General features: G+C 49.7%; 1 protein-coding gene across 2 annotated transcripts in view; it reads left to right on the top strand.

Annotated features, from left to right (window-relative positions):
* The first annotated feature begins 218 nt into the window (after window positions 1-218).
* AATF (apoptosis antagonizing transcription factor) overlaps window positions 219-19,389 on the top strand; it is a 37,675-nt gene continuing 18,504 nt past the window's right edge. Inside the window, exons 1-8 of one of the 2 annotated variants that reach the window (XR_009419821.1) lie at window positions 219-318; window positions 1,675-1,863; window positions 2,051-2,476; window positions 2,991-3,128; window positions 13,331-13,445; window positions 13,741-13,945; window positions 14,576-14,740; window positions 15,797-15,900. Coding sequence is in view for 1 of the 2 variants with exons in the window: in XM_059486875.1 (XP_059342858.1) it covers window positions 234-318; window positions 1,675-1,863; window positions 2,051-2,476; window positions 2,991-3,128; window positions 13,331-13,445; window positions 13,741-13,945; window positions 14,576-14,740; window positions 15,817-15,900 (1,407 nt within the window). In the remaining variant the exon portion in view is untranslated. The remainder of the gene's footprint in view (window positions 319-1,674; window positions 1,864-2,050; window positions 2,477-2,990; window positions 3,129-13,330; window positions 13,446-13,740; window positions 13,946-14,575; window positions 14,741-15,796; window positions 15,901-19,389) is intronic. The other variant, XM_059486875.1, reaches the window with a different exon arrangement.

The following is a 19,389-nucleotide window of genomic DNA, read 5'->3' on the forward strand; positions in this document are numbered from 1 at the left end:
GTTGGATCTCGGGTTTATTCTCGTTTGGATCCCGGGTTTATTCCCGGTTGGATCTCGGGTTTATTCTCGTTTGGATCCCGGGTTTATTCCCGGTTGGATCTCGGGTTTATTCTCGTTTGGATGCCGGTGAGTCCGGGCGCCCCTCAGGCCCCGCCCCGTCCCCTCACGCAGGCTCCGCCCCCAGCCCCTCCCCTGCGCTGGCTCCGCCCCGGCCCCGCCCCGCTCACCCGAAGATGGCGGCGCCCTTGGCGCTGCAGCTGCAGGAGCTGCTGGACCCCCGGCCCGCCCCGCGGGACCCCGAGGATGATGCGGAGGAAGGTGCGGAAAAACCGGGGCAGGGGGGATGGCACCGCGGCCGGCGGGGCCGGGAGGGGCGGGCGGGAGCGGCCCGGGCGCTGCCGGAACGGCCGCACGTGGCGCGGGGCCGTGGGGAGGGTCGGGTTCCCGCCGTGCCCCCGGCCCGGGGCGGTCTCGGGGGTCGGGGCTGTTCGGGTCTGGGGGTTTCCTCCGCCATGGGGCTCATCCAGCCGCCTGTGGGGTCGGAGATGTGTCCGGGATCGGGGTTCTCTCAGGGGCTGGGGCCACCCCCGGTTGGGGCTGTGCTAGGCCTGGCCTGGTTCTTTCCTGCAGTCTGTGTGAGAGCAGCAGCGTCTCTTTTGTTAACTGAGGAAGTTACCGTGGTCAGCAGAGACGTTTTCCCATTTTATAACCATAATTTTGTCCCAGACTTCACAGAATGCCAGACTGGTTGGCTTGGGGGCCTCAGAGCCCATCAAGTGCCATGGCAGGGACACCTCCCTCTATCCCAGGCTGCTCCAAACCCGTCCAGCCTGGCCTGGGACACTGCCAGGGATCCAGGAGCAGCCCCAGCTGCTCTGGGGAGAACCTCATCCCGTGGTGGTGCCAAGACTGAGGATCCCAGGAGGTGGCTGGAAGGATCTGCCCTGCCCTCCGTGTTTCCCAGCATTTTGCATCCTCTGCTGCCTGGAGCGTCTGTACTTTGTTGCTTTGGTTATGAGCACTTTGTTGCTTTGGTTATGAGATTTTTTTGCCCCCTCTGCCTCTCACAAACACTCCAAGCCAGGCATTAACGTTTCCAAACACTCACTAGGAGCACTCAGGGGTTTGAGTCACTGCCCACAGAGCTGCCCCTGTAGTTTGGCACAGGGTGCCTTGCCCATGAGTGGGAAGGGAGGGAGGAGGGTGGGATGTGTTCTCTGGGCTGGGCTGCCCTGCTCTGTGTCCTGCAGGAGATGGGGATGAAGGAGGGCAACAACCACAGTGAAATGATTTCCTCTGTGGAGCTTTTCTGAAATGTTTATGTGTTTATGTGGTTTGTGTATATAGCAAGAGGCCAGAGTGCTGGATTGCAGTTTTCCTCTTTAACCTGCAGGCATGAAGTGAGTGAAGGCATTGCAGAGTCACAAAGGGCTCTCCTGCATCCCAGGGAGGGCTTGGATGGGCTTAGTTCATGTTCTGCTTCATGCAGGAGCCTCTCCCCCTTGCAGGGAATTATTTGTGTGCCTTTCCTGCACTTTTCCAAGCTGCTGCTCCCCTGTGCAGTGCAGGGGTGAAGCTCTTTGGTTGTTACAGAGCCTGAGGAGCTTCCCAGGGCTCCTTCCAGGCTGGAGTTCAGCTCAGTTTCAAGCACCCCTTCCCTTTCTCCCCCCACAGCTACAGTTGCTAAAGTGATTGACAGGTTTGAGGATGAGGGCACGGATGACATTTTGCCTGTTGGCAATATCAGGAAGAGAGCCTCAGCCTCTCTCCTGGAGGCTGATAAGAGGTACAGTGGGAAAGCCACGTCTCGGAAGGCTCTGCAGGAGGAGCTCTGGGGAGATGCTCTGTCTGAAGAAGGATCTGGTAAGAAATCTCATTTTTTCCCCCCCTTTTTGCTGGCAAAACATGGTGTCAGCTCGTGACTGAGCATGGCAAACCTGTCACAGGGCAGGGAACAGCCACAGTTGAGATGGACATCAACTAGCCAGACCTGAGCTGATGCTGGTGAACTTTTCTGCCAAGTAAATAACTTTTTTTTCTCATTTATCAGCTGAAGAAGCACTGGATGACTGGTACAGTGCCAGTGAAGGCTCAGAAGAGGAGGACAGTGGTGGCACCAAGGGCAGGGAGAAGCCCAGCAGTGCTGGCAGTGAGCAGGAGGAGGACCTGGAGGATGAGGAAGAGGATGATGAAGAGGCCAAGGCACCCAAGTTCAGCTCCCAGAACATCACAGACTTTGAGAAGTTTACAGAGGGCATGGATGATGTGGGGAGCAGCGAAGGGGAGGATGAAGACGAGGATGAGGATGATGCTGACATGGAAGATGGAAACGAGGAGGAGGAGGAATTTGGGAGTGAGAACCACGATGATGGAAAAGAAGCCAAAGACAGTGAAGATGATGGGGGAGTGCTGACCTTCTCCAGAGGACAGGAGTCTGAGGAAGTGGAGAAGGGCAAAGCTGTGAGGAACCAGCTAGGTTTGTGCATGTTTGTGTGTGTTTGGCAGTGTGAGAGCAGCTGAGCCCCTCAGCATGGTGCAGCTGCAGCAGCCCCCTGTGTGTGCAGATGTTCTGCCAGATGTTCTGGTGTCCCTGCTGCTGGAACAGCTCCTGATGGGAAGTGTATTTATCCATGAGCTCAACTGAGCCAGTGCTGAGTGTCCTCATGGGTTTGGGAGCTCCCTGCACTGCTCCTGCTGTGATCACTTTGATTCTTTCCAAGGTGTCACTCCCAAAATGCCATTTCTTCCTGTCTGAACTGTTAAACTGTCACACCTTAGAGGCAGTAAAGCAAAGGGGGGGTTTGGTCTGTGGGTCACAGAGCTGCAGTTGGGATTTGCTTTGTCCAGGGACAATTTGTGGCTCCCATTTTGTGCTCCAGTGCCTGCCAGGGCTGCCCTGGGCAGGAGGAGAGGCCTGAGCTGCCAGGCCCTTCACAGGAACCAGTGCTTTGTCCTGCTAACCGATTCTTTCATTCCCCTTCTCTTTGAAGCCCTGTGGGATCAGCTGATGGAAGGGAGGATCAAGATGCAGAAGGTGCTCCTGACAGCCAACAGGCTGCCCCAGCCAGACACCTACCCCAGGTTCAGGAAGGAGGGGGGACAGGACTTTGACCACGCTGTGGAGAACTGTAAGAGCCTTTTAATCTTTCTCCCTCGCTCAGACCCTTACAAACAATTCCCCATTGCTGTTCAGGGCAGAGCTGGGTGCTTTGTCCAGAGACACCTTGTGCCAGGGGTGTGCTGGGCCAGTGAATGCTGGGGTATGCCCAAAGCAGGAGCAGAGCAGCCCAAAGGAGGGGCTGTGCACATGAATTCCAGCATGGAAATGTTCCAGCTGTTCATTCCTGAGTCTGTTCTGATGAGATCTGTGGTAGATTCCCCAGTATGAAATCATAACATGCAGGCTGCAGTGGGTGGGTGCAGAGTACTGGGTTTCAGTGTGGTGTGGGTCTGTTCCGTTTTTATATTTGGACACCTTTTTCCTGGCCTGGAGGTGAATGCAGGGGCAGGGAGATGTCTGGGTGATCAGACATCCCCTGAACCTTGGTCCTGCAGCAAGTTCTGCCTGAGCTCCTCTGCCTCAGGGCAGCCAGCTTACCTGCAGTTACAGGTGAGCTGCTTTCTGCCTCAAAGGTGGCTCTGCTGCTTGAAGTGAAGTGATTAAGGACAAAAAGGCAAACTCCACCAAGGCTGTGCTGACCTTTCAGTGGAACACACGTTATTAATGTCCTTAATGAGATGCATTACAAGCTGCCCCAGCTCCATGTTTCATTACAGGTCTAAGATGCAATATCATTAAAGACCTTTAACAGAAACAGTGGTTGACATTTTGGTATTTCCCATAAGCAAAATACAGCCAGGAGCATGGAGTGTAATGTCCCCAGTGCTGCAGAGGCTGGGGCCTCACTTGTGCAGGGCTCTGGGGGAACCTGCACTTCTCAGAGGTGCTGGATGGTCCCCTCCTGACCTTCTCCTCATCATCTGGGCAGGGATATGTTCTCTGATGTTCCTCCTAGCTTGGCTTTGTGTTCTCTGGGTCATCTGTGAGGACAGAGCACAGAGCTGGAGTGACAGGGCAGTGTTAGCTGGGGAAATCTCAGGCTGACAGATGGGAAATGCTGAATTTAGGGACATTCCACCACTGCTGCTGCACTTCAGCCTTGGGCAGGATTGGGGCTCATCATGGCCTGGATGATGCTCTCCTTTCAGGGCAGCCTCAGCACTTCTGCCCAAGCCCACAGAATAAATCTGGCATGTTTTCATCACCCCTCATTGAGCAGGAGGGAATGATTTGGTGTTCCAGTTGCACAAAAGACTGGGTGCCAAAATCCCAGACTCTGGGTGACCCTGCAGGATGCTGAAGTCAGGAGGCTCCCAGTGCTCTCAGAGCTCCTGGACAAGAGTATTCCCAGTCATTTCCCCTAAATCTTTCTATTTCTCATGAAATTTCTGCGCTGTGCTCAAAGGAAGATTGAATCTTTTGAATTGGAAAATGGTCCTTTGTGTGTTTTCTTCTTGGGTATCTCCTACTCAGGACAGCCCTGTTGTGGTGCTGGAATTCCCTAAGGGCCAGAGTGTAATTGTGTTAAAGAGCAGACAGCAATTCTCCATCCATTTGCAGTTTTAAAGCCAAACCTGGGTGAAAATGGCAAGGTCATGCTCATTTTCCAGATTTTGAGACCGGAGGTTACGATACCTAAAATGTTTAATTTATTATTTTTGTAATCTTTTATGATTTTTTTTCCCTTTGAATGTTACAACATGCTTTGGACAACCTTAGATTCCTGAGATCTCAGGTTCTGGTAGATGATTTACTGCAAAATTGCTTATAAATTGAAGTAGAAAATGTTTTGCAGACCTGGCAGCTTTCAGGCTTCACACCCATTTGTCACCCAGCATTTCCCTTTGTGTATAGAACAAGAATTAATTAGGCTGCACTGCAGGAAAAGTTTATGGCCATAATTTATATAGGATGAATTTCTGTTTAAAGAGACAGCATTGCTTTGTTTGTGCTGTCTTACTTTTTATTTCCCTTTTTTTTTAAATCTTTAATTATATCCCAGATTTTTTTTTTTTCTGTCACCCTTTTTACATACAAATGGGAGACCAAGCTGTGGGCATGGAGCTCATGTTTATTCCTGCTTTGCACCCAAGTCTGGGTGGTTTTCAGTGCTGAGATCAGGGTGGCTGAGCCCTGAAAGCAGCACAAATGTCCAGTGTTTAATGTCCTGCACACACAAACCCTCCCAGCTCACAATTCCAGGGTGCTGGGCTGTTCCTCAGGACAGATTTGTATTCCCTGCTCTGCATCTCCCAGTCTGGTCCAGGGCTTGAGATGTTGCCTCTGTTTGGGGTCTTGCACGTTCAATTAATGTTTTTCATAATCAATGCGAGTCAGAATTTGCAATCTGCTCCTGATTTGCACATTAAAGAGACCCATTAATTAAAAATTCCAATCCCTGGCACGTTCCCGCAGGATCCCTGCGTTATTTACATAGGAAGGGAGTGCAAGGTGCAAGTTTCTGTGTGGGGCTGTGCACAGATTGCAGGCCTGCCACTCATATTTCACTGTGCTGCCAGCCTGGCAGGGCAGCTCCTGGAATTGGCCACAAAAATCCCCTCAAGGGCAAGGCAGAGCCAAAGCAGAGGTGGGATAAACATTGGTGGGGTGTCAGGAATTAAACAGTTCCAGTGTTTGGGGCTTGTTGTGTTAAATCTTGATAGGGTGACAGAAAAACCCACAAATAATTGAGGGACAAGGAGGTAACAAGGGCTTTAAGGAATTAAATCTCTCCATCCTCAAAGGCCTGAGCTTCTCAGTACAGGCCCGGAGCTTTTCCTTTCTAATTCTGGTTAAAAATGCTAAACTGGGAACACTTCAGTGACTAATACTTCATGCTTTTCAAAAAGAGCTGGGAATTTCAGCTCTTAAATAACAGATTGTGTTATTTTCACTTTATAGTTGGTGAGATAAGTTAAGAGTGTACAGAAACCAAGGTGAGGAAGTTTTTTGCCAGAAACTGATGGAAGTTGCAGGATTTTAAAGGGACAAGTGGCTGTGCTTCCCTTTTGCAAGAGTTCAGGAGGTCCCTGAAATGCAAACTGCTCACTGCATTTGTGTGGGGTTTGGGGTTTTTTTGGCTCTGTCTCCATCTGTCAGTGGATTGAGAGAAAATACCAGAATCCCACATTTCTATTCCTCAGCATAAGCTGCAGATAATTTCAAGAAATGGAGGAAATAGTGGGTTTGGTAAAAGTAGATATGCAGGGTGTGTGGGGATGGATTTGTTCAGTGCAGGACCCAACAGCAAATATCAACTTATTTACATTTTGGAGAGCTGGGGTGAAGTTTCACCAAGGTTTGTGATTAGTAATAAAATAAACCTGAATATAGTGAATCAGATTAAAAAAAAAAAAAAAAAAAAAACAAAACAAAACAAAAAAACCCAACAACAAAAACCACCATAGGGCTTTGTTGGCTTCTGGGAAATGAAGTTGTTGGATTTTTGTTGCTAGAACTTTGAGGGACCCAGAAGTGGCTGTTTCTGGGGTGGAAATTTGTGGTGAGTGGGAAAGAGCTGTGCTCTCATCTGGAATAATTCCTGAGCTGGGCCCTGGCACAGCAGGTTGGGTTCCTGTCCCATGACAGATTCTGTGGTTTGGGACCAAACAGCACATTCAGCTTCACCCTCAGTAGCTTCATTTTCTTCTGGGTTGGCTCTGCAATATTTTGAATTTAGGAGACAAGGACAGATTCTGTTTAGTCTCAGTGATTGTATGAGTGTGTTCTCAGTGTCGTTTAATGAGGATTTTTGTTGGGCTCTCTTAATCCCAGTCTTTAAAATAATATCTTTACATCCTCCACCACATCCAGGTAAGCCATGTTGAGGACCCTGGTTAAACAGGGACTAATTTTGGATAAATCCAGTGTGCTGCAGGTGCCAGAGAAGCTGTTCCTTCCTGGGAGAGGGGATTTGCTGCAAGGCCTCCCCTCTCCCCTCACCTGGGCACACCTGGGTGGGAACAGCTCTGTGGTGAAATGGGATTCACTGACACAGGCTTGGAATTTTGAAGGGAATCCTGCAGGACTCAGCAGCAAAACTCCCTGGTAATTCTGCTCCCCCCTCCATTCCTGGGTGGCTTTTAGAGCTCCAGTGTATCCACACCTCCATCTGGAGATGTTAATGCATTAATGCAGAGCAGGGTGAGTGTCAGGGAGGGGGAGGAACTGAGGCACAGGCAGATTACACAGTTTCCAGAGGCATAGAGCACTTACAGGATTAATTGGTGCTAGGCAAGATCATGGACTTAAATATATTCTTGCTTTGAAGATTTTACTGGGAGTCTGCACAAATGTGTGACAGCAGAACCGGGTTTCAAGCCTGAGTGTAAATTATTGTGATCAGATCTAGCCCACTTAAAACTGGTAGTTCATTTTAATTGAATTGTGTTAGTCTGGACACTTTATGAATACAAAAAGCATCAGCCCTGTCAGTTCCTGCAGGACTGGGTGGGATGGAAATGGATGTGGGTGCAGGTGTCCCCAAATTCCAGCTCTCCTCTGGATGCAGGTGTCCCCAAATTCCACCTGTCCTCTCTGATCTCATGGAGAATCTGTTCAGCTCTTTCTGGGACTGAGCCAAAGCCTGTTGACATTAATGAATACTCTTCTCTCAGCTGAAGGAAGTGAAGGAATCAGATCCTTTTTTCTGAATTCTGTGGAATATGCATGGAGAACTTTTGGTAGGGAGGGGCTATGTAGGATGAGCAGCTCCTGAGCCATTCTGGGTGTGATATGAGAGGGAAGAGCCGTGGATGGAGAGGGCTCAGGTTTGCAGCTCTGCAGTTGCTCTGTGAGTGTTAAGTTGGGTCATGAAGTGCAGATGTTTGTGCAGAATTTGGGCTGTGAGAGGTACCAGGAAGGTATTTTCTGGTTTGTCATTACTGTGGTTTGTTCAGGAATTCTGTGTGGGAGGTAGTGGAGAAATGCAGGATATGTGTTTAACATGCAGTTTTGGGTATTTTCAGAGGAAAAACTCTTGTCCTCCCCCACAGAGTGCCAAGGCTTTTGGCTTGTGCTATTCAGTATTTTTGAGCTGAATTGTTGTCTCCTTCTCATGAATGGGTGTGGTAAATTGATTTTATAGGTGATCTCCACAGCCCATGTGTGTTGTTCTTTGGTGATGTCTGAGGTTTATTTGAAATCTGCCTTAAATTTTGGTGCAGGAAAAGCTGGGACAGTCCCTGGCTGGTGCCCTGATCCATCTGAACCCCAGCCCGTGGGATTACACCACACTCAGCTTTGCCTACACCTGAGTTTCTCAAGATTAATAGCTAATTAAACTGAATTTAGCTAAATATTTGTGCATGTTAGTCTTTGTACTGCACAAACAAGATGCAGGGAAACAAAGGCTTTAAAAGTGTCCAGACAAGCATGTGCAAATGTCAGCTAACTGGGATTAATTGGCAATTGGGTACCTTGAGATGGAAACTCAGAGCTTGTCATGATAAATATAATTAATGGCCTGGTATTATGTGGGGAGGTCAGTGTGGATGGGCTAATGGTCCCTTCTGGCCTTAATATCCAGATAGAACTGTGGAATCTCATGAAATCTCACATTTCCTCTTCCTTTCTCCTCCTTGCCCACGTACCTGGGGCCTCCAGGCTGGCAGAGGCAGGAATGTGTGCTGTCAGCTTCTTTGCATTTCCAGCAATGGAAAGCATCAGTTTTTATAAATCTCATTTTTGCCAGCCCCAGCCCCTCCCTGGTTTGGGCTGATGTCGGAAGATGATGGTTGAGGTGAATCAGCAGAGCATGAACTTCATGCAAGTGTTTCTCTTTCTCTCCTGCTCAGCTGTCCCCCTCCCCCAGTCCCCTCTCATAAACCCCTGAGCACCCAGCCTTTATTCTCTTGTTGAATCCACTTATTTTCTTTACTTTTAGCAAACTCATCTGTGTCTGATCCCGTTGTCCTCCCTGTCAGATGCAATAATATCGGAGTGGAAGGGCTAAATTGAGGCTGCTCTGGGACTCCTTGGGAGTCAGCTGAAGCTCTGCTGTGGCAGGGGGGTGCAGCCCTGGCTCCTTTGTGCCCAGGGAATGCAATTTTCCCCTCTGCAAAGGCTCTTGCATCATTTGCATTCCAATGGAACCGGCAAACTGGGCTTGGGTGTGGAGCTGCCAGCAGCAAAGTCAGTCTTTTTCCTCTATCATTTGGTAAAATTCCCCAAATCCCCTGCTTTGGGGAGCATGAAAGGAGTGTTGCTCCCATTTGGACAGATTTCCCAGTGCTTTAAGTGTGTGAGAAATGGGAATGTAACCACCCCACCTGTAAAAAATCACACCGAGTCTGGGCTGGCTCTTGGAGCTCCTGTACCCACCAGAATTATTTCTTTCATTTCTGTGCCATGTTGCTGTGGGACCCCAGGATGCTCAGGGGTGCCAGGCTGGGGCTGCTGCCATCCTGCCTGTTCCTCTGAGGTTCCTTCCACCCTGGGATTAATCCAGGCTCCCATCCCCAGCCCCGTGTCTGGGATGTGCCACCTGGAGGAATTCCCCCTCCTTTCCCTGCTGCTGGGAATACAGAGCAAGCTCCAAAAGTAATACTGACAGCCTTCAGAATTATGATACACTGGAGCTGCGGCGTAATTCTTTGTTGAAGAAGTTAGAGGCCTAAAATGTTAAGGCTTATTGTTATTCCGAGTTGATAATCTCTGCCTTGCTTTAATAATTTTTCCTCATGCCTGGATAGCCTGCGAGTTGCACAATAATCACTCACACAGCTTTGTAATCAATGCCCAAAGTAATAGGATTCCGCTGGCCAACGGCAATTAATAAATTTGTGTCTTTTTTAAAACACTAGCAAGTCGGGCCTGAAATACGACTGACTGGCTTTCCTCATTTGCATATTTATTGCAGTGGAAAAATTCTTGCCGAATGATTGATGTTGAGCCTGCCTCTTGAATTCCAAACAGCACATTATTATGAAATGAAAAATGCCGGCCATACAGTTGATTAAAGTTGAAGACAGTGGAATCGGTGTTTTTTAAGATTGTGGGAGAATTAAAGGCATATTTTAATAGATGTTGACAAGAAGTGAACTAACAAAAGCAAAGCAAAGGATTTGCTTGAAAAGATTTAATCAAACGTGTTTGGTGGGGGATTAATTGCTGGGGATGACGAGTGCAAGTGGCTGCTGCTGGCTGTGAGTGGGGAGCATTGTTCCAGGGCCAGCTCTTCGAGGGCCATTTTGACCTGGAGTTTAACTCCTGTCCCACAGCCTTGAAGGGAGGGAAGGTTCCCCTTCTCCTGGGATAAACCTGTGTGCCAGGTGGAGGTGCTTCTCCTTGTGTGCAGCCATGCAGATCAGAGGGTGGGTCCTTCTCCTCCATCTGATTTGTGTGGTGGGGTCATGGGGGCTCCCTGGGACTGTCCTTGGAGGCAGGGGAACACTCCCAGCCCAGCTTTTGCTCTGCATCCCCTCATCCCAATGCCAGCATTGCCCCAGCTTTCCTGTGTGGGTGCTTCCCCAGCCTGTGGAGGGGCAGGGAGGATGGAAAGCATTGCATGCCTGTGATGGTCCTGTGATGCCAGAGCCCCAGATTGAACTGAGGGGGAAAAGTGCTCAATTTGCAGTGCTGGCACAGCTCTGCAGTGGAGCTGTGTGCTGGGTAGGTGGGGGGATTACACCACACTCAATTTGCAGTGCTGGCACAGCTCTGCAGTGGAGCTGTGTGCTGGGTAGGTGGTGGTTCCTGCTGGAACAGCCTGGCAAGGGTTTTCCCAAGGATTCAGCGTCCCGTGCAGCTGCTTGGGAGGGTGGAATGAGACCCCATCTTTAGAGCTCATGGAAGGGAGTGCAGGGCTTTTCCTGGCTGGGAAGCTGTGGGAATGCTGGGCCTGGAGCATGGATGAGCACAGCAGCCCCTGCAGCCAGGTGTCCCCACTCAGTGTGCCCACAACCCCTGGCACTGACAGAACTGAGTTTGTGTGCTTTGAGGGCAGCAGCAGGACAGGTTTCATCTCTGGTGGGTGTCCTGGCACTTTGATCCATGGCAGTGCTGTCCCTGAATGGAGCTAAATGCTCCAGGGCTGCTTCCAGCCTGGCTGGGGGCTGCATGAAGGGAAGAGGTAAGAATATTGAGAGAAAGGCACGCTGTGATTTACTGGTGCTGGCTCCCAGTGTTCTGGGTGGGTTCATCTGCTGCCTGATGGGTCTGGAACAACTTTTCCCTCCTGGACACCAAGGAAGGGGCTCCTGTGGACTCTTCCAGAGTAGTGTCTCACCACTGACGCTGAGTCCCATCTGAGCTGGAGATTACATTCCAGCCAGGTTTGTTGTGTGCCAGTTCCAGCCAAGGAGCAGCATTACAAAAATCCTGCTGGGGGTAGGTAGGAGGGTCAGTCAGTGTCCAGGGTCCTTTCTAAATGACCCAGTTTGCATCCATGGATTAGTTTGGGTTTGTGCTGCCTTCATTCACAGGTGGGGCCAGACTCTGCCCCAGAGCAGGCACTGCAAAGGGACTTCAGAGTGAAGAGGAGATGGAGAGGAGGCTGGAAAGAAAACAGCCCCCTCTGGAATGAAATGTGGGATGGATAGGGCAGGGTTGGATGGGCAGAGAGCAGAGGAAGGTGATTCTGAAGCTGAGTTTACAGCGCACTGAAGCTGCCAGCAGCAGAAGTGAGAATGCCATCCAATAATGCCATTAAATACCCAAGAACTGAGAGCAGGGAAATTACCCAGCTCTGAGAGGCTGTGATGGAGGCACTGCCTGGAGTAATTAGCCCTCCCACCTGGTTAGACACACGGTCATTGTCTTCCCTGCCCTCTGCAGCCCCTTCACTCCAAATGGAACTGCTGCCCATGCCCACTTGTGCTGGACTCTGTCTCATGGCCTGGGGCAGCCTGAGCCTGTCTTTATTTCCTTGCTGCTGTACCCCAGAAGGGCTGGAGTGCTGCTCCACTTGTAATTGCCAGGATCAAAGCTGCCTGGGGTGCATTAGCACTGCTGCTGGAGGAGAGGCAGCAGGGAGAAAATAAACAGTTTGGGAAGCTCAGGGGATGCTGGGCTGTGCTGCAGGCAGTGGGAAGGATTTTGCTGGTGTGAGCTGTGCACTCAGGCTAGGGTGGGGGCACTTGGCTCCTGCAGGTGATGCTTTAGCTGCAGACACCTACAACAAATGCATTTTTAAGGGCTTTTGTCTGTTTGTCTGGTGGAATTGTTTTGGTGCTCAGGCACGTCTGATTTACAAGTGCAGCAAACCTAATCCGTTAATAGGTTTATATAGAGCAGTTGTCAGGGTGGATCTATAATGAACCACGGGCTCAGGGAGGGCCAGTCCAGCAGCTGATCTGCAACAGAAATCTTAAAGCATCTTCTCCTTGACACTGCTGTTCCTGAGGTCAGGCCATCATTTATCTGGAGGTGGTGACAGCTGAGCAATATCACAGTGGGAGCACGCAGAGATTGAGACCTCTGAGTGTCTGGGCTGATTTCTGCCTCTGTCTGCCTCAGGAAGATTTGCTGTTCACTCTGCCCACGATCCCTGTGTCCCCCACTGAAAAGCAGAAATAAAGACAGCAATGGAGTGGGGAAAAGCTCTCCCTGTTCTTTCTGTGCCACGTGCAAAGGGAGGTTGGGGAGTTATCAGAGCAGCCCCACTGGCTCCGTGGCAGAGGAGGCAGCAGGGGCAGCTCTGGGGAAGGTCCCAGCTCCTGCTCCCCACACAAACCCAGATCCAGCTCCTGCTCCCCACACAAACCCCCGTGCTCTGCCACAGGAAGGTCAGTGTAGGTTTTTGGGTGTATTTCAGCTGGCAGAGCTGACCCTGTGGTGGATGTGCAAAGGGACAGTTTGTGTAGACCTGGCAGACACTTGTTTTCTACCAGAGTTGTGCAGGCAGCCTTGCTGGTTGCCACAAAAGAACTGTATTTGAAGGGCAAATGCTGTGGCAGTGTGCAGCTAACCTGTCCCACAGTCAACTGGAGCTGTGTGACCTTGGAGAGCCCACAGCCTTTGGAGCAGGCACTGCATGGACACAGGAACTGTCAGCTGCAAAAACCTTTACACAGCATCACATCTTCCTTCAGGATTTGTGTGTGTGAGGTGGAACTGCTCATCCCAGCAAAAATCACATTCACACCGTGTATTGATCGATTTACACCCCTCCACCCCATCTTTCCTTTCCTTTCCTTTCTCTCTTCCTGAGGGTTTCTGGGCCTGGAGTTCTGCTTTTCTGATCAGAGTCCTCTCATTAAACTCACCAGGTCATGGTTTAAGGTTTCCCCCATAGATCAGATCTCATCACTTGTGTCTCTGGCTCTGCAGGTTGTAAAGCCCTGGAGGCCTTGCTGAAAGTGCTGGTGGAGCTTCAGGATGAGCTGCTTTATCAGTACCCAGGCACGAGGCACCTGGTGGATGGAAAGCAAGCAAAGACTGAGAGGTAAATGCAAAAAAGAGATAAAATCTTCCTGAACCCTTTGGTCTCCAGCAAACAGGACAATGCCCAGCCCTCCTGAGCACCCTCACCCTGCTGCTCTCTCAGGTGCTGCTGGGCCTGGGTGACAGACACTCTGTTATTTGCATTCCTTGTGGGAAGTCTGGTTTGGGATATTTCTGATTATGGAGCCGGGGCTAAATGGGGCTTTTAACAGAAATATCAGTGTGGAGGGGCCAGCAAGGATCCCACATTGCCTTGGGGAGGGACAGGGTGTTCATCCTGAGTGCTCTTGTTCCAGTGAGGATGAAATCCTGAGCAGCAGTGATGAGGAGCCAGTGGAGAAGGCTCAGGAGAAGAGGAGGAGGCTCCCCAAGAGGAAGCTGAAGTTTGAGGAGTACCCTGAGTTCATAGCCAAGCGCTACAGGGACTTCAGGAGCTACAGGAACAGCACCCTGCAGAAGTGGCACGACAAGACCAAGCTGGCAACTGGCAAAATGGGCAAGGCAAGGCCTGGTTTGTGTGTGCTGACATGGCTCCCCTGGAGCAGGGATATGGGGAATGAGTTCATACTGAAAAAGGGGAAATCTGGGTGGGGTACATGGAATAAATTCTTCCCTATGAGTGAGGGGAGGCCCTGGCACAGGGTGCCCAGAGCAGCTGTGCCTGCCCCATCCCTGGAACTGTCCAAGGCCAGCTTGGATGGGGCTGGGAGCAACCTGGGACAGTGGGAGGTGTCTCTTGGTAGTTTCTGTGTCTTCTCAACCAGACATCCCCTCACAGCCGAAAATGTCACTCTTGCTGCAGGAGCTGTTTGTGGTTCCTCCCAGAAGCAGGGCCCTCTGAGGCTCTCCTCCTCCAAGATGTGTAGTCTTTAATACAATGTGTAATCATTTCAACCGGAGATCCAGGCTCTCCTCACATCTCTGAGCTGGTATTAATCACGGAGAAGTTAATCTGAACCAGAACAGCAAAGGCATTTTATTAAGCCAGGCATCAACTCGCCTCGGGTCGGGAAGGGAGAAACAAATAAAAGACGCTCGCAGCAATCCCTGCACTGAGCTGACATGGGGACGCAGAGCGAGGAGAGGCTGTGTGTGTGTGTGTGTTGTCTGACAGTGCTTGGTGCCCTGCAGGGGTTTGGAGCCCTGGAGCGCTCGGTGCTGGCGCAGATCGAGCACGTGCTGCTGGACAGGGAGCGCCTGCTGCGGCGCACGCAGACCCGCCGCTCCCTGTACACCGTGCTGGGCAGGCAGGAGCCCCAGCCCGCCCCAGCCCCTCAGCCCGGGCCTGACAGCGAGGTGAGGAGGGGGAATTCCACTGGTTTATCCTGGGGAACTCTGCAGAGCTGGTGTTTCATTGATTCAGCCTGGGAAACTCGGCGGCGCGATGGGGTGTGCTTGTTTGGGAGCTGGGTGGAGGAGGGTGACTTCTCTTTGCCATGGAAAATGGTCTCCCTTGGGAGCCACACTTCTCTTTTCCAAGGGAAAATGGTCTCCCTTGGTTGCTGACACTGGGGTAGCAACCTGAACATTTCCAAACTTTGCTGGGTTTCTCAAAACTAAAGCTGCCACCAGGGAGGACTGAGCATGCCCTTAGAGCCCCCTTAGGGCCACCTCTGAGCTGATACCAGACCCCAGGGAAATTATTTCACCCAGGGAAATGATCTCTTTTTCCCACAGAAAATGGTCTCCCTTTGCAGCCACACATGCCAGTAATAGAGTGCCAAGCCAGAAATTTGCAAACTTTGCTGGATTTCTGAGTGTGGATTCCTGCAGTGTAATGGCTGACGAAAAACATATAAATTCCAGTTTTGTGATTATCTCCTGTCCCAGTTCCTGACAGGCTTTCCCTGAGCTGGGATTGTGCCCCTCCTGTGCTGCTCACTAAATCTGATTTTTGAGGTAGAGGCAGCAAAACTTGGTTTTCACTCTGCAGTTTAGAGTCTTTAACCCAGAAAGTCCCTTTTAAGATCATACTGCATATAACCTACAGAATATGTTAGTAGTAAGCCCTTTATTAATTTAGTATTTAAGAATGAATAAATACTCAATTCTGAGAGATCAGGTAGAATTACTGGACTTGCAAGATGTATTTTTGCCATTACATTAAAAATATCTGTAGTATTTTGCCAGAAAGACTTTGCACAGTCCTATTTATTTCCCAGTAAAGGCATCATAAATCTATTCTGGCATTGGCAGCGTTTCTGCCTTGCCTTTAAATGTATTCCTGCTCCTTAAAAGCTGGTTATGTTGGGAATTTTCCCCCATTCCTCCATATCATCAAGTGTGTTTACAGGCTGCTGCAGGTGATGTCTCTGGAGCCAGGGACAGAAGTGTGCACATGTGAGCTCTCAGTATTTCCTTGATGCTTGCAGGAAGTCCTCCCTGCCTCAGACTCCAACAGGCACCTGAAGGACATTGATGAGGAGATATTTGATGATGATGACTTTTATCACCAGGTAGGTGATGCTAAATGTGTGGTGCAATTACAGCTCCAGTTGGGTTTTAATGCTCACAGAGAAAATGCAGTTGGTTCTGTGCTCTGTATTTCTCTTTACCTGTAAAACTCAGGTACCTGTTTTAGCACCCAAAATCTCTGCAGGTCCCTCAGGGCACTCTGCTCTCAGTTTTTGCTCTGGGGCTGTGTGAGTTTGGAGTTGTCCTGTGGGTGTGAGCTTGCAGGAGCTGTGCCTGTTCTCCCTGAGAAACAACACAGGAGAAAAAGCTCTGAATCCTCTCTGTTCTCTGTGGGCAGAGCCCCCTTAGGAAAAACAGTCCCAGAGCATCCTCAGGAGCACTGAAAGTTGTTCTTGCCTCAGCCTGAATCATCTCGTTCACCTGCTGAACGGGAGAGCTCCTGGGCTGCTCCAGCTCTTCCCTTGGAGCTGGGCCAGCTTGGATCCAGGCCAGTTATTCCTTTATTTGCAGAATTCTTAGAAGCAAGTAATCTGCACCCAGTGCAGGGAAACACTGTGTTTGTAGCTCATTTAATGAAGACAGTGCCAGCTTTGTGAGAACTGGAATTGTCACATACTGAGGAATATGTCACTGTAAGCCTTTCCCCAGAGTGTGAAACCTCTGCCTGCTTTGGTGATCCACACTGAGCCTGACCTTCAGGACTAGACAAATATCATTTTATCACTGAAAAGACAGATTTTTTTAAAAAATTTGAATAATTATTAGAGTGGCCAGTAAAGTGCTAGGGGAGTAGGAGAGAGCTGTTGCCATGTGAGGGTGCCAGTGGTGATGGGACAGGGCCTGTCCTGTTGGCAGCAGGGATTGAGGATAAATCTTAATAAAGATAAATCTTTTGAGATTTATTGATTGATACTGAGGTGGAATTTTGGGTCCAAGTGGCCCAGAAGCTCAGCTTTGGGGGAAAATTGGACCCTCAGAATACAGAAGAAGTGAAGTTGGAGTAACAAAATCATGCAGTGGAGAAACAGCTGAGGTTGACAGTCCAAGGACCTGTGCAGAGAAAGTGCTTCTTGGCCATGAAATGTTAATTTTTAAAAAAGAAAACAGCAATGGATGAGTGTCCCCATCTTTCCCTCTAATAACTGTAACTGTGCTAAATGGTGATTTCAGAAATATGAGCAGGCCCAGCTTAGCTTCTCCCTTCCCTGGTTAATTGGGGTGCTGGGGTTAATCTAAATTAAAACTTAAACTAATAGAGGTCATTGAGGGAAGAGAGTCACCTGAGTAAAACAAATGGCTCTGCCAGGCACAACTGTATCTTGGCCATTTCCCAGGAGGGAGGTGGCAGCAAACTGGAGCAGTTTGAGGCGCGGGCAGAGGTGAAGGATGGGTGACAGGGGCTGGGTTCCAGATTGCCTTCCCTGCTGCTCCAGCTGCAGGGGCCACCCCAGCCAGCAGCATCTGGCAGCACAGGCAGCCTTGGGTGGCACTTGGGGAGCCCAGGGGCTGGAAGTGCAGCGCTGAGGCTGGAGCAGGCTTTAATCACCTGGCAGGGCTTGGCAGCAGTTCCGACAGCCTCTGCCGGCCTCGTACATCACCGGCAGACATCTGCTGAGCAGCCAGGCAGCTGCACATCCATTTCCTCTCTTGCTGGGCTGTTTCTGGTCTCCCTCCCTCCTCCTCTCCTCCATCCCCAGAATGCCTCCTCTGCAGATCCCAGTGGTTTTGGGGTGCCCTGGTTGGTGTCCCGTGCTCGGTGGGGTTTGGCAGAGGCTGGAGCCAGTTCAGGGATGAGGCTGAGGAAAATGGCTCTGTGTTTTCTGTCACCTCCCAGTTAAATTGGATTCATAAAGTGCTTTCCTTTATTTGTCAGGGCGCTGAGCTGGAGCTGAACATTGCATTGAGAGCAGGGAGAGCAGAGCACAATGGGGCTGCCAGGGCCCTGAATGGCTCTGCTTTCCCTGGGTCAGAGCTGAGCGCTGCTTTGTGTGTGTGGGATTGCATGTGGGCATGGAAATAAACCCTGGGAGGGAGCTGCTTCTGCAGCAGTGATCAGCAGCAGGCTCAGGGTGCTCACAGCCCCTGACCCCTGTGCATAACACTGATTGCAGCCTGCATTTCAGCACCTGCCTCTTCCTTCCTATGGAAATCTGCATCCAGGCTTGCCTTGGCATCCTTTTCACTCTTCTAAATAGCATTTTATAGTTGTTCATTTGTTTTGATTACTGCTTAAAAGGTAAACATTCAGATAAAGAACTGCACTGGAAATCAGCTTCCTCTATGTGTCAGTGTGAAATTAGGCAAGTAAAAATGAACCAGATTTGATGAATGTGCACAAGTTAATGATAACAGAATAAGTAGTTACACTGTTTTATTATAGATTATAATAAAAAGCTCTTTAATTAATCTGTTTTTCTTCTGGACAATTTTCTTGTCCAGGTCTAATATTCAGTAAAATTCAGCAGGTGGGTCTGGTGGAATTTTGTGATGATTCAGGATTTAACTCTCTTCTGCCTGTTCATCCCACTTTGCCTTTTCTCCTGCTCCTCACTTGTTTTATAAGCAGTTTTTATTGTGATGACCCATATTGGATGGTGATGGAAAGCTGAGCTGAGTAATGCAGTGAAATATTTTTATTTGGGTGGGAATAGTTAAAGTGTTTCAGAAGCTCCTCATTACTGGCAGCAGTGAGGGGCTGGAGGTTTCCTTTTCCTTTAAATCCTCCTTCATACATGGTTTTTAGGGAAGAAAAAGGCTTTTTATTTTTAGGAGTCATATTTACGTAGGATTCATTACAGCTGATATTGCAGCATTAAGACTTAAAATTCCAGCATGCTACCAGGGAGCTGCTGCTGTGACATGCTACAGTGGAGATTTTATTGTTAGCTTGAAATACTCCTCTGGTAAAGGAGAGAGTGGAAATTGGTTTATTTCCAACAGGAATTAGGTTAGTGTTCATATGCTAAGTGTTCCACTGGTAGCAGCTCTTCCCAGAACAAATGTTCATCACTTCTGGCAGCAGGTATGCCTGGGGAGAATTGGGAATATCCATAATCCCTTCTTGCCTCTGCTCTCTCTGGTTTGGGGCATTTTGTGACAGCTGTGGGCACCAGAGTGGAGAGGGAGCACCCAAGGAATCACCAAATCCTTCCAGGAGGGTTCTCAGAGCTGGGATTTACCCCCAAATCAGCATCCTTAACTCCCCCCCGTGTGCTTTTCTGGAAAATTTCACTGATGGAGATTTCCCCTGGTGTCCCCAGCAGCTCCTGGGGGACCCTGGTGTCCTCTCCCTGAGTTTGGCAGTGCCCTAAACAAGGAATCACCAATCCAGAGAAGTATTAAAAGTCAATAATGGTGAGGAATAGAGAAGGCTGGCTTTGTGACAAGCTGGTTTACCTTAATTAAACCGGTGAGTGATTAATATGGACAGCTGATCTTGTGGCTTTAATTAGATGCATTTAGAGTTTTGTGTGAATAAGAGATGTCTCGAACCATCCCACAGGTTAATGGCAATACAATACTCTTATCAC

The sequence above is a fragment of the Ammospiza nelsoni genome, chromosome 21 (genome assembly GCF_027579445.1).
Source record: "Ammospiza nelsoni isolate bAmmNel1 chromosome 21, bAmmNel1.pri, whole genome shotgun sequence".
Classification (NCBI taxonomy): domain Eukaryota; kingdom Metazoa; phylum Chordata; class Aves; order Passeriformes; family Passerellidae; genus Ammospiza; species Ammospiza nelsoni.